The sequence below is a fragment of the Leptosomus discolor genome, chromosome 4 (assembly GCF_034619465.1).
Source record: "Leptosomus discolor isolate bLepDis1 chromosome 4, bLepDis1.hap2, whole genome shotgun sequence".
NCBI lineage: Eukaryota > Metazoa > Chordata > Aves > Leptosomiformes > Leptosomidae > Leptosomus > Leptosomus discolor.
In genome coordinates this window covers 28810356-28824651 of record NC_141394.1, presented here as the reverse complement: position 1 = coordinate 28824651, position 14296 = coordinate 28810356, and the positions used below count along the sequence as shown (strand labels likewise).

Sequence of the window (14296 nt, the reverse complement as noted above, 5' to 3'; positions counted from 1 at the left end):
CATTCAGAGCAAAATCAAAATTTAATTAGACTACCAGGAAAGCAGCAGGACTTCACATCCCCCAGATGCCCATAGAAAGAGAAAGAAACAAGAGGATCTTAGTGATATCAAGCAATTTTGATTAAAAAATAGCCTTTAGTTATTTTTTAACTGCAATCATACATATTTTATATTTATATGTGAAGGCTATAAAAAGTTGTATATAAATTAGATGGCTGATTTTTCATCCAGAAATTAATTCCATAACTTCTAGGAAAACAGGACTTCTAATTTTTAAGGTTCTTCCTTCTCTTTTTTTAGATTATTTTAATTATTTTATTATTGTTGGACTGACTGAATTCAGACTTATTCCTTTAGACGTATACCCACATGTCTCCATTCAGCCTGTACCAGGGCTAAACTGTAACAGTTGCTCACCTGATAAACCCTCACCAACCAGGGAGGAGAATCAGGAAAAAGGAGAGAAAACCTGTAGGTGAAAGTACAACAGATTTAATGAAAACACCACTAGCGCAAAGAGCAAATATACAGCCAAATGAATATGCTCTCATCAGGATCTACTGCAGAGTAGTCCTCAGCAGAAAAGGAGGAGCAGGACGAACCCCAGCAGGCAATGACCTTGCAGGAGCTCCTCCTCAGTAAACCTCCTCCTTTATAGTGAGCATGACATTATGGTATGGGCTACACCTGTAGCTAACTCAGCTCAGCTGCCCTGGCTGCCTTGAGCCTACTTAACATGGCCTATGATTCTATCCCAGTCAAACCAGAACACCACATAAACTGGCAGTCAGTAAGACAATTACAAAATGCTATTCATTTCCCCCACAGAAATGGGACCCTTCTGGTTTTATATTTCAGTGGTAAAAATTAAAATTCAAAAATCTGAAACCCTTGCTTTGTGCACAGTAGAACACCGCAGTATACTCCCAGCTGAGAGTGGCCCAGGACACTTGCCAACCGTCTTCCTCGTTAGCTGGTAGGACCCAATGTTTTGAACTGTCACCTTTTCCAAATTCTTTTCTCCAGCCTGAAACACTCTAACCACATGGCATTGCAAAGACAAACTTAAGAGTTCTTCCACAAGGTGACACGGTTAATTGAAGCATGGCATAAGGCAACAAAACCTTTGCCATACATTATCTGTGAACGTTTTTCCTCAGTGTCTCTGCTTTTCTATGTAAGCCATTTACAGCACAGAGCCGGAAACCCCTTCAAACTCTCTTCAATCACAGTTGGTTGGAAAACAGAATGCAGCAGAAAGATGCAATTCATGGAGAGGCAAGCACAGAGAAACCTAGTCTCACAAAGGTAAATACATGCCCTGTGCATGGGTACATAAAGCAAAGGTGTCTGACAGGGAGAACCGGTGATGCAGGCTCCAACAAAATTACAAGACTCCAGGTGGATCTGCTAAGGGTGACACCCCACATGTGGTGCTGCTGCATCTTTGCTTGGGGCACCAGAGCTCATCTGAGCCAGTCTGACATAGAAAGTCCTGGTATTAAAAAAAAACAACCAACCAAACAAACAAAAAAACCAAAAAAAAACAAAAAACCCCACAACATTCCACATCATGGAAGATTTGCCCCTAAATCAAAGTAAATCAAGCTGGACTCATTAAATGTAAGCTACTAATGCTAGGAAACACTCAGTAGGCTGAATTACTGCAAGTATCCTTGCAGTCTCATATCATACTCATTACCCTGCAACATATAACAAATAGCTTACTGGAGCTGTGACAGCAGACATACTCAGGTTTTAACTCATCAACACTATATTCAGGAAAACAAGAGAGAAGCTTCTATGAACTCAAAACATTTCATATAGCTAAATGTATCTAATCTCCTCTTAATTTCTTCTTTGAATACAATACTACAAAGCAGCACTAAACACTTTTATAAATCATTTTAATTGCCTATCGAGGAGAAAGGGAACATATTCAGGCAGAAGTTTCTACAATTCTTTGATTTTTCCCTAAGAAGTTTTGCTGTTGAGAAAACCAGGTGGCAACAGGTACAGACTAGACAACAGGTACAGACTAGGTACACAAAATGTTTTCTTAATATGATTTGCCTCATTGCAGAAAAAAAAAAAAATCTTCCATCACCACATATCAGGAACTTTGCTTGAAATGATTTTCAATATTATTTGATGTAATGGAGCCTTCAGTAGGAGCAGAGGGATTTTCGAGGCCTGGAAGAGGCATATTGATTTTTCCCAGTTCTGTGGGAAATTGACAGTTCATTCATAAGATCCTCTGTGTGTGCTGAAATACTTAGTTCTAAATGCTGTCCAGAGGAAAGCGACTGGAAAGTTGAAATATTAGCTGAAGAATCTGCTGTGGAGATTGATGCGTATTAAAATAAATACCACTACTGCCACTTGCCTCATTTATTTTATACAGCTAAAGGAGTAGCATCTGACTGGTTTTAGCATCTCTGCAAGTCAGGCCATCTAGAGGTTATATGAGATCACACCAAGTCAGAATTTGATACCAAACCAAGCACCCCTGACTGAAAGCCTCAGTGTGTTAGTGACATTTTCAAATGACAGTGTAAGGGGAAGGCCGGACTGCTCTAGATCTTTGTGTATGTCACAGAAGCAGCTACACACAGCATTGTGCCAACAGCAACATCCACCCATACCAACCCTTATACCTGCACAGAGTCCTGCTGAAATCAGTGGAAATGTTCATCCACTGTGATCCTTGAGGGAGGATATTGTTTGGCAGGAGCAGCAACACAATCACAAAAAATAGAATGTTTTCCAAACTTGTACAATAGTACAATGGGAAAGAAACAAATTAGGCCTCAAATCAGTAAAGAATAATCTATGTTTTCCTGGATTTTGCACTGTGAAATTGTAGTGGAATGCAATTCAGTACATTGGCAAAAACAGGTAGGATTTTTTGTTTTAATTCTTTCTTTATTGCATTGCAACAACATTTGGTAATTTTTAATAGGAAAAAAAAAAAAAACAGAAACTGGTAAAGAGTACAAAGTCACTATGACATGCTAGCTAATGAAATAGTCAGATATTTAGAAGAGTTTAAAAAATTACCATACTGAAAAGCACTTTAATGGTTAGTGCTGACAGTGGCTTCTGGGTCATCACTAACAGAGCTGGGTTACTTCATGAGCTGTTCAGCTCCTTGCTCCTGCCTACATCAATAAAACAATTACAGTCCTGTTGACAGGCTATGGCCATACATTTGAGAAACACAGTGTATGTTTTGGGCAAAGCAAAACACGAAGGCTGATTCTATCCTATAGAACTACAGTTTAAGACTGGAATTCCCTAACTGGCAGAATTAGGTCAAGAAATTTCTTTGGGTCAAAAATATGCACTCTCACCTCCAGTTTTAATTGGAAGCAAACCATTATATTCTAAATGCTTATAGCAAAACTTCACAGGTTACTGCCCTTGGTTAATGGAGTACAAACCGTTGAAGTACCTAGACTGAGGATTTAACAACCCATCAGCTTCTTGATCCAAATGTATAATCTGTAGTAGCCCTGCTGCCAGAACCAGTTTATAACGCATTTTCAACAATAAGTCTATTTGTAGGAATGGGGCTCAAAAGAAAAGGAAGTGTTGTTTCACTAACTGTAAGCCCGAGTTTCTTACCCTCTACTAACCATTAACTATTGCATCTCACAGAGTTTAAGGAATAAAGACTAAATCAAGGTTTGCTGAGTAGTACTTCAGGATTATTGTAATCTATGGAACTAGGTCCTAGAGAGTATTATTTAAAAACACATTACATACATACTTCCAAACTTCCATCCACTGGAGAGGACAGGGAAGCTCCTTACATTTTTCTCCGTTCCACTCCCAATACACACACACACACAAAAAATCGACAACAAAAAAAAAACAACACTCAAAAGCTGAACCAAAACAACAACCACAAAAAAAAAAACCAAACCACAAAACAACACGAACAACCTTCTCCCGCACATTTTCCATTTGAAAATTATCTACTGCACTACCTGATACAAGAAAAAAAAATAATTTTTTTGGTTCAAAAACATGTTTTCTGGGTTCCCATTTGGAAAAAAAAAAAAAAAAAAAAGCCTTTCTTCCCCCATATAGCTCTTGCTTGCTTTCCCTGTGTGCCTATTACATAATACACTGTAGTGGAATATGTGCATACATAATAAGCACACAAAAGAATTTATCATGACAAGACTGTCTTACTGAATTAAGGTAGCATGTCCACCTTCAAATTCAGTGTTACAGAACACGAATCTGTTGCCTCTGTTACGAAAACATTATCAATATGCAACAAGGGGGAAGGGACTAGGACTGACGATAACTTGGTTTTGCACATACAAGTTTTCATAAAATGTTTCACTTGCAGAAGTATTCTGTTGGGTCTGCCTGTCCTCTGGGTGCCATTCACAAACATCAACTTTTGTCTGACTGGTAACACTAAAGATTCAGAATTAACTCTTCATACTTTGAGATAGATATGCCACCAGGTAAAACTTACTATGACAATTCAATCAAGGTGGGCAACTGGTAAATACGTTTACCAAATTCATCTTTAACACAGAAGAAAAGTATGTAAGCTGCATTTGATAGTTACAATAATAGTCACTTGAAGTATGTTGACATCAAACATGAGAAGTCACACAAATAATCACAATTAGTTTTTTCTAGTTCTTGTGCTTTTATGCTTCTTTAATCTTTTATGAACTAGAAACATCAAATAGCTTAAAACAATAAAATATTTACAAACATCTAGTTTCGGCAAAAAAAAATACTTAGGAGAAAGGACACAGCTTCATCCACGTCCCTCATCTATTTCTTTTGGTATAACCAATGATACAGCCTGCCACAAAGTTACAAGGGAAGGCAGCGCAAGTAAAAATTTTGTTTCAAGAATGACCTCTACAAACCTGAGCAAGTTTCCTGGAGCCAGCAGAGTCACTATGTTTTTGTATGCATTTAAAAGACTGGAGCTATACCTGCTGAAAGAGACACTGAGGAATTCAGGAATCCCAAGCTCACAACGATGTATCTATTTCACCACTACATAGCTACATCACCACCTTTCACTGTTACAAAACAGTTGTGTATTTTCCCCAAGACAAGCATTCTTCTGTTTCTCACAAGGCTACTTGTGAAAAGCCCCCCAAGTTACCTGTGCTATTAAGAAATAAAAAAAAAAAAAAAAATCATGTTATGATAAAACGGAGGGGAATAAACAGGATGCTTCTGCTTCCACTGCAAGGGCATCTTCCCAACGCAATTTTTTAAAGATCAAATGCTACAGAACGCATTTGAAAATTGCATGGAACAAGCTTCACATTGATTTTTTTTTTTTTTTTTTTTAACCACTGTGGCAAGGGAAAAGTATATAACCAAAACTTCCTTGTGGATCTCTGAAAACCAGCTGACATCAGAAAATGATCTTCTGCCCCTTTGAAAACAAAGTACAAAATTTAATAACCTCTTTGTTGGCCCTCATAGGTCGGTGCACTTTTCCAACACTTTTCCCGTAACACACTTATATAAGCTTACTCAGTTCTCTTTCCGCTATGTTCCTGTAATTCAGAAGACTATTTAGACTTCCATATGGTTGCCATCAAAACCAGCAGATGCCAAGCAAATTAAAACACAAATTATGACTTGTAATATGCTGATGTATCATAATTGCAGCATATCTCACAACTTACAGTGAATCATCAGATAAAGCAAAGGTTTCTGAGGTGTCAGTGCTTTTTATACATCTTTCCAATTAGGCTAGGGTCAGTGGAATCAAGTGTGGATTGAAGTTCAGAGCTAAACTACAGTATATATCCACAGTTTCTACCAAATATAATAAAGCACAGAGAGCAATTTAAAACGATTCTTGGAACTAGAAGTCAACTTAAAACCATCTTGCAAAAGTAGAAGGGGAAAGAAGGGGAAATGGTTCTTGCCTTTTGGGAAGCAGGGTGGCCTACTTTTACTTTTTGCATTGTACCATCATTCTCCATGGAAGTCTAGTGGGGAAAACAGGGAGGAGGCATTGTTTGTTTGCTTTATTTAAGTACAGAAGAATGTTTTCTGTCACCTTATATTACAGCTGCAGCTCTCATCTAAAGCAAATTACAACATGCTTTACCTAGACAAAGACATAAAGGCTCATAAAAAAAGCACTGTCTATTCCAACATCCTAGAAAGGTAGCAAACATAATGTGGTGCTTTCACACAGGCATTACACTAGTCAAGATAAAGCTCATATGTGTGCCCTAATGAACAACCAGCAGAATAATGGCAGCTGAGCAATGGGAAGGGAAGCACAATATGGAGTTCTAATTTTTGATTTAGATGTATTTGTGCCTATTTGGTCTCAGTTCCTAAAGCTTACTTTGGCAACTGCCAAACAAGATTTCCTTTTCCACGAGAGCATAGCAATATCATAAAACAAGTTTTTCTGAACACTTCCAGTGCATTTACCAATTTTAATACTGAATTTCAAAAAAAAATAAGCTTGCAAATATACCTAGAACATTAATTATGCATAGACTCAGCAGGTAATATTGTCTTCTATAACAGTATGAAACACACAGTTAAACAAGAAAACGTTACCTGTGGTGGTGCAAGACTGAGAACTACCTCCTAAAGATCATACTGTCACCTTTAGTTACAACTACATATGCAGCATTAGAGTGCAACTTTCCCACATTCATTATTCTAATAATTCAGTTGTGGTTTTTAAGGAAAGAAATAACAGATCAGCACAAAACCAAAAAATTGACAAAAAAGCCTGATAATTTGCTTTGCCCATATTGCATGTAAAGCTTCCGACTTTTTGTAGTATCTTCAGTTTAAGTAGCACGTACAATCATTCCCCACAATTTCAGCAGATCTATAATATTTCTCTGTTCAAGGCTCCAACAATTTTCTTGTCAAAACCATTACTCATCCAACTCAGTTCTCTATTTTTAGTCCATCGTTTTATGATGCAGAATAGAGGGTATTTTCGCATTTGTTTACATAAAAGTTCTAAAAGATTGGGTTAAAACAACTATATAATAATGCTCCAGTAGAAGTTTTAACAAAGGTGTTCTACATATCTCCATGTTCGCAAGATCCCTGGAGAGTGTCCTGGTGTTAATACAATGACCTCTTCATCATTTCAGTTTATTTACAGTGGCTACATTGGTGGCTATTTTTGATTATCCCTTTCTGTGAACATGCAACCGAACTTGCAGTTTTCATTTACAGCTTTCCTGGCCTGGTTTCATGACAGACTCTTGAAGGGTTTACTATTAATTCTGTAAAAACAACATTAAAATGTATTCTACAAGAGTAACTGCTATGTTTTCACTCCAAATCATGAGAGACATGGTAATAAATGCAGGCTTCCTCATAAAGAGATCACACTATTCTGAAGAAATAACTAAACTCTCACAGAGTGCTTTGTCTCTGTGGATTTCAAGAAGTTTAGCCAAGGACATAAATGAGACTATTAGCATTTTGCAAAAGGGAAAATCTGTAAGCAAGGGCCACACATCAAGCAAATGGCAGAGTGGGCGATATACTCAGGTCTTCAGATTAGTATTCCAGCAGTATAAAGCTGCATGGTCTAGCGAGATATCCTTTAACCCGTTCAGTCACAACCAAGGAACATCTGCTGTCACGCAAAAGCTATGCTGCATCTGCCTCAAGAACACAGAAATAAGAAAACAAATAGCCACAAAAATACCTAAAACATACCCCTTCCCAACTTGTGCCATCTGCACACAAACCTTCAGAGAATAAATAAAGATGAAGGAAATTACAGAGTATATAGCTTCTATAGACTGACAGTGCCCGACAGAGCAAGATAACATGTTTATGTATCTTTCACCATAACCTCCCTCTTTTAGCCCAAGTGCATAGCACACAAGTGTTCCTCACACTACTCTGTTCCCTGCTGAAAAACATCTGTGTTCCCAGCAACATATGCCCAGGGGAATTAAAATGAAAAACCAGACAAGTGAAAAGAAGCACAGCAAACTCAACCACTAAAAACTGAGAGAACAGCACAATAAAAACAGCTACTGTGGGGTCAGACTACTACAAAGCTTGCAACCACTCGTCTCCACAGGTTAGTCTCAGGCCAAGTAAACATTGACACAAAACTGCAGTCAACTTCACTCCAGCAGCTCACATTCTTGACTAAGGAAAGGTATTTTGGTATGAAAGTATCAAAATTCCCATCTTTCTAAAATAACCTCTTCAGGGATCTTTACTTTCCAGGAACAGAGACAGGAGGTTAGCCATGGGAACACAGACAGGAGGTTAGCTATACTGCTAGCCACGTAACCACCCTCCTCTATTCTCACTAAGGTGACAATCAGAAGCTCAGTATTGGTTAGAAGGCTTCTCTCCTCTATTCTTCCCTGCCTTCATCCATAAAGCTTCAAGGTGGACTTGGATTTTTTTCCCCATTTCACCTTTCCAGTCCAAAGAAGCCACTAGACATGTACTCAACTTGCCTTCAAAGGCCCTCAAAAACACATTCACCCTACCTGGCTTTGTAGATGTTTCTCATCGCAAAATGGAATATCTCATGAAAAGAGGGGGATTGTACATCTAAAAGCCTTCACCCAACTTTAACATTCTATGCAGTGATAAAACCTCATCATTTATGTGTGTGTGAGAATGCCCACCCCCTCCCTCCGTGGTTACAAAATTTGGTATATACATCCAAAACCAGCTGCTTCTCTTTCAAATCCCACATATTGAGAAGATGCTAGAAATACTATTATATGCCGGTTACATTTCACTACACAGCTCTGCCTACTCTACCACCAGTGCTAGAATGGCACACCAAAATTCTATGCCGTCAGGAGATCAAGCAGCACAGCCACGAATCCCAGCAAAAGCCCAACCAAACCTCCCATGGGCTTGCACTTTGGGGATGGGTGGGAATACTGCTCCATCCCTCCTCCATCCCATTATTACTACTATGTGGTGATTGCTAATCATAATAAATGCGTGCCATACACAACCTCATCATTGTGTAATCATTGCCTTAAACAGCACCGTCCAGAGAACGTGGGCTGTGATTTTTTAATTATTTTAATTTCACGGGGATACCAGCACCAAAACAGGCAGATCAATCCGTTCTCCTGGCCTGGGTGTCTAGCTGCTCCCTCCCCCACCACGAAGCAGACGAGGGAGAAGGAAGGAGGGAGGAGGAAAAAAGAAAGAAAAAAAAAAAAAAAAGACAAGAAAGCCCCTTCACACCTACAACAAAAGCCACCCGGAGGGCCGAAGGGAAGCGGAATCGGCAGCCTCCGGAGGTGCCGGAATGCAGCACGACGGCTCGCCCGGGGAAGGGCTGCCCGAGGCCAGCTCCGAGGGGGCTGGGACGGCGGCACCCCGCGCCTCGCGGCCCCGGAAAGCCCCGCTCGAATCCTCAACCGCCGCGCAAGACCCCCGGCTCCACGTTTAGACCTCCCGCAGTTTTCATTCCCGGCCGTGCCCAGCCCGGGAGCGGCGGCAGGGGAGGAGGACGAGGAGGCGGCGGCGGCAGAGGAAGACACGAAGCGCCGTGCGACCGGCCCACTTACCCAGAAAATGACATTGAAGCCGAAGATGAAATATTTGATGCAACAACTGACTTCAGGCCCCTTGTAGTGCTTCCCGGACATCCTCTGCGCTCATGAAGACACTTTGCTCGCAGCCAGGGTGAGAACCAAAGGAGAGAAAAATGAAAAAAAAAAAAAGGGGGGGGGGGATAGGAAGGAGGGGGGCTGGGGGCGGCGCGGCGGGCAGGGCTCAGCGCCGGCTGCGCGCCGTGGGGAGATGCGGCAGGAGCGGCGCGACGGCGGGTCGGCTCCGACTTGCCGGGGGCCGGGGACGGCCGGTGAGCAGCTCCCACCTCCTCCTCCTCTTCTCCCGCATGGAGGAGGCCCGGGCTACTCGCAGCGGGAGGCGGGGAGAGAACAGGAGAGGGGGCGGCCGCCGCGGAAGGCGCCGCCGGGGCAGGGCGCGGGGCTCGCCGCCGCCACAGCCCGGCGCGGCGCCGCACGGCACTGCCGGAGCCGCGAGCTGCCGCGAGCCCTCTCACTCAACGTTCCCTCCCGCCCCCACGGCTAGAACGACCGCCCCGCGAGCCACGCCCCACAGGGCGGGGCAGGGCAAGGCTAGCCACTCCTCGCCTTTGTGGGGTGATTGGCGTCGCGCGCCGCCAATCCGACTGCGCGGCTAGCGGCCCGTGGGGCGGGACGGGGGCGGCTCTGCAGCGCCCCCTCCTCTACCCCCCCCCCCCGCCATTCCGCCGAAGTGCGCCCCAGCGGTGCGGTGCGGGGCTCGGCAGGCGGCTGCGAGGTGATTCCCACGGGGTCTTATGGCCTTTGTCTGCGGTGGCCGGCCCGGCGGCTGCCGATGCCGCCTCGCTTACGTAACGGGGCCGGCGGGCCTCGCTGGAGTGGCCGTGCGGGGCGGCCCCGGCGGGGCTGGTGTTGGGGGCCGCACCTGTCCGCGCCGAGGCTTTGTGTTAGGTGTCCGTGAGGAAGCGTAACGGTATTCGGCGAGCCCGTCTCTTCGTTGCGGGTTTGTAAGTCGAAGCCGAGATTGGTTCCGTTCGTTCTTCCTGCGACACCTCCCTCGGCAGAGTCCCCGGCGGGTCGCCCCGGCCGCGGCCTTGCGCAAAGCCCGGGGGTGCCAGGCCGAGGGGCTCCCTCCCGCCGACAGCTGGGGCTGGCACCGGCCGGCCGGTGCCGCGGCGGTGGGGAGCCGCACGGCCTGGCTGGTGCGAGGGAGCAGGACAGCGCTCCGCAGCGCGCTCCGGGAGAAAAGCCAGGGAGCCGCGGGGCGCTGGGTTGGCTGCGGTGGCGGGAAGGAGCAAGACAGTGATTGTACTGTCGAGGTTATTCCGAGTGGTGCCTTCAGATCACCTCCCACGTGAACTCGTGTGCACTACACGCACAGGAACACATCAAGAACTATTTTACAGTGTTTTCTAGAGTTTATATTTTAACACACTCTGACCTGCCAGCTGTAAAGTTACATGGCTCAGTTGTATTCATATGCTGTCTGGGATTCAGAGCCCGCATGGTCTGGCCTTAACAGCACAATTTGCTGAAGAATATCATCATGTCAATGTTTCAAGTCTCCACAGTTTCCTGGTCGAGCTATTAGTGCAATACTTTTAATTCAAAAGATGGAAAACTGTGTAACAAATTGCATTTTCCATCTCTGTGAGGCTGCAAAATGACACACTTCAAAAGTATGGCATTGTTAGAGCTACAAAAGATAGTCTTTTGTTCAAGATCCTTCATATTGGTTATGGGGCCTTGGTCATCTTTTTTGAGAAAGAAGGGAAATATTTGTCAAGTCTGGTAGATGTTGAGAAGAAAAAGCATCTGCTGAAATGGATCTGTGAAAATAAGCAATATTATTGGCAAATGAGAAGTTAATGCAACCTGTCTATATAATTTAACTATGACTGTATAATTTAGCACATTAACATTATCCCTGTGTCTATTGATGGAGTATTGTTAACACTATGTCTTCGCAAGACCATCCACGGGAGGAGGGTAGAAAAGGGTGAATAACTAGTAATGCATAGATTCTGTACCAATGAGTAAAAAGCACATCACCACTTACAGCAGGGTATGGTAATAATGTATTATATTAAGGTGCTGTTTTTACAAGTGGCTTCAAATACTTGTGACAACCTGTACAAACATTTATAATATTACTGTCACAACACCCTACTAACACCACGTGTTGGCACCCTTTAGCATTTTAATCTTCACAGGCAAGAGGAAAATATTGCAGAGTAATATTTATAACAATAAATTCAGTAACAATCTCACATGGTTTACCTATTAATCCATCCCCAATCAACAACTTAAAAAGAAATACAGCCTCCATCAGTTATAGCATTACATTACATGACCTCATTTGCTTTCTCAAGAATAGTATTATCATTGCCAAGTGTCATTTTATGATCAAAAGCATTTCACATTGCCCCATCATCTGAAAAGCTCAAGGAGAACTTAGGACGTCTGGTGTTAGCGGTTAGACTGCTCACTTGAAGAGGGTATCGAAGACAGAACCCTGCTCTTTAATTCACTTTGTGCATATGGTTCCTGTGCAGCCTCAGAAATGAGCAGCCAAACAGCAAAGGCAGCAGAACAGCTTTGATGTAGGTAATTGATCTTTCAGAATGCCAGCTGGAACAGTCCTCTGCACCTGCAGCAGCCACTCTGGTTTACAAACACATGTTGTCTTCTGTCCTAAACAAACAGGGATTTAAAAAAAAAATAAAATAAAATCCTTTGGCTTTGTGCCATCTCTTGTGGATCACTTCTTACATGCTTTGGCCACCTAGATCTGGAAGCTGAGCAAGGTGACTGTGGCAGCACTTTAAATTTGCTGTTAGTTACCAGTCAACACTAAGTTCTAGTGTGATGTTTTGCCGCAAAAGCCTGAGGCAATACTGAGCAGGAGCGATATTACCTTTTCTTGTAGTGTGGCAAGACTGTTGCTCAAATTCTGTTAGTTTATAATTCATCTGACTAGTCACAGGAGTACTAATAGACAGTATGTCAATGACAAAGCAACGTTTCTAGTAGCACAGTGCTTTGTAACACTAGGCAATGCTTTACTACTTTACAAAGATTTACTACCGACATCAGGGAAAAAGTCCCATCCAAATGATTAAACCTACTTCCTATCTTTAAGATGTAGATATCAATGGACTTCTTCTGACCAAAGACAGGCCAAGTCTAATGCTAGTAATTGCAGGAAGTCTGAGAAGTTTGTATCTTGAAAGGGGTATAATTGTGGACTCTGAAATTCTTACTTCCCACCAAGTAAAGAGCTCTCATCCCAATTCCTCCATTCAATCCTTTCTTAAATCCAGCACCTCTGTCTTTGTGTCAGCTCCTGTTTTTTGATCTATCAAGTCTTTGACATTTTCCAGGGAAAAAGAAATACAAGTCTGAGTGACTCAAGATGAGAAATGGCTAAGCAGCACATTGAAGACTGCAGTTCCATGAGTTATCACATTGCTAATCTAACCACGTGACACATTGAGTGAGACAAAGAGTTGTGGTCTAAGCAAAGTTCAATGTCTGTGTCTGTAAGTCTAGTTATTTCCTAGACACTTCATTTTAGTTGAAATTCATAGGATAGCAGTATTTTTTCCATGGGGAAGCCACAGAGCTTTCTGACATACAAGATTAATAGACTCACAGGTATTATCTACCTCAGAATTTTCAATCTAAATATCACACTAGCTTGTAATGCCATTTGTGTTCATTTGATAGCTTTGCAACCATGAAAACACTTTGTTTTCTGCTTGGCAAATTAGTGACCGCTGATGAGGGGGTGTTTTTTAGGTTTAAAATAAGTTCTGAGCTAAGAATTTCATAGGACCAAACTCAAGTAGTGATAGAAGTTGTATTGGCCTTGGTGGAATTGCATGCCGTGTCCCAGCTATGAACATGACTTCAGCTTCCCACAAGAATAACACAAATCTTTTCAATTAATTCACAAGTGCAAGTACTGACTGATTACTGTTATGGCTAATGCTGGTTAGTGGCTTTCTGGTGAGTATTGAGCTGCTTTTTCATATGAAACGTAGCTCTCAATACTGGATAATAATATCCTCTTGCAGGACCAACCCAACATCATTATAATCTGATAACAACCACCTTGTTGTTAGAATGATTCACAAAGCATTAAGCATGTCTGTACATCTACAGAGTTAGAGGCCAGAATCTGGAGCTAAGGTGTACCAAATAATAACCAATAACCAATTGCATTATGTCTGATTCTACTTTCTCAAGAGAATGTGTATCTGAGCCTTAATTTTCTTTCTCCAAATGCTGTACTTTTGGTGTAAGGATCTGTTATTTCATGTGTTCTTAAAGCAAGAATAACTACATAAAGAGACTGCAAGTTATATTCAATCCAGTTCCCACCAGCATTTGGCAGGTTTTGGAACAAAGGTGATGAGAGCTATGAACCAGGATGCAAATTACTTAAAAGAGAACTACCAAGTATCAGCAATAATGGTTGCAAAGTCTCCTCAGCCAAGCTCTACTGCTTGCAGTCTGCAGGCTGGTTTGTTCAAGACAAGCCCAGACAAGTCTTGCAGGAGTCTAAGCAGATAGGCATGAAGATGCAGCCTCAGAAGTCCCTTTGGTGCAAACATATGCAAAATGAGATACGCAGACTGTTAGTGCCAGAAACGCTACTTTGAAACCGTAGGGAAGAATAATGCACCCTGCTATTTGTCTCCTACAAGAGAAGGAAGAGATATTTTCTGTGCCAGGCACCTCGAGCCAGGAGC

General features: G+C 42.4%; 1 protein-coding gene across 1 annotated transcript in view; it reads right to left on the bottom strand.

The window, feature by feature from the left end:
* The window catches only part of TSPAN5 (tetraspanin 5), a 93421-nt gene extending 83721 nt beyond the window's left edge, over nt 1-9700 (bottom strand). The window contains exon 1 of the mRNA XM_086464061.1: nt 9558-9700. Coding sequence (XP_086320187.1) covers nt 9558-9638 — 81 coding nt within the window. The 5' untranslated portion in view covers nt 9639-9700. The remainder of the gene's footprint in view (nt 1-9557) is intronic.
* Between the last annotated feature and the right edge of the window lie 4596 nt (nt 9701-14296).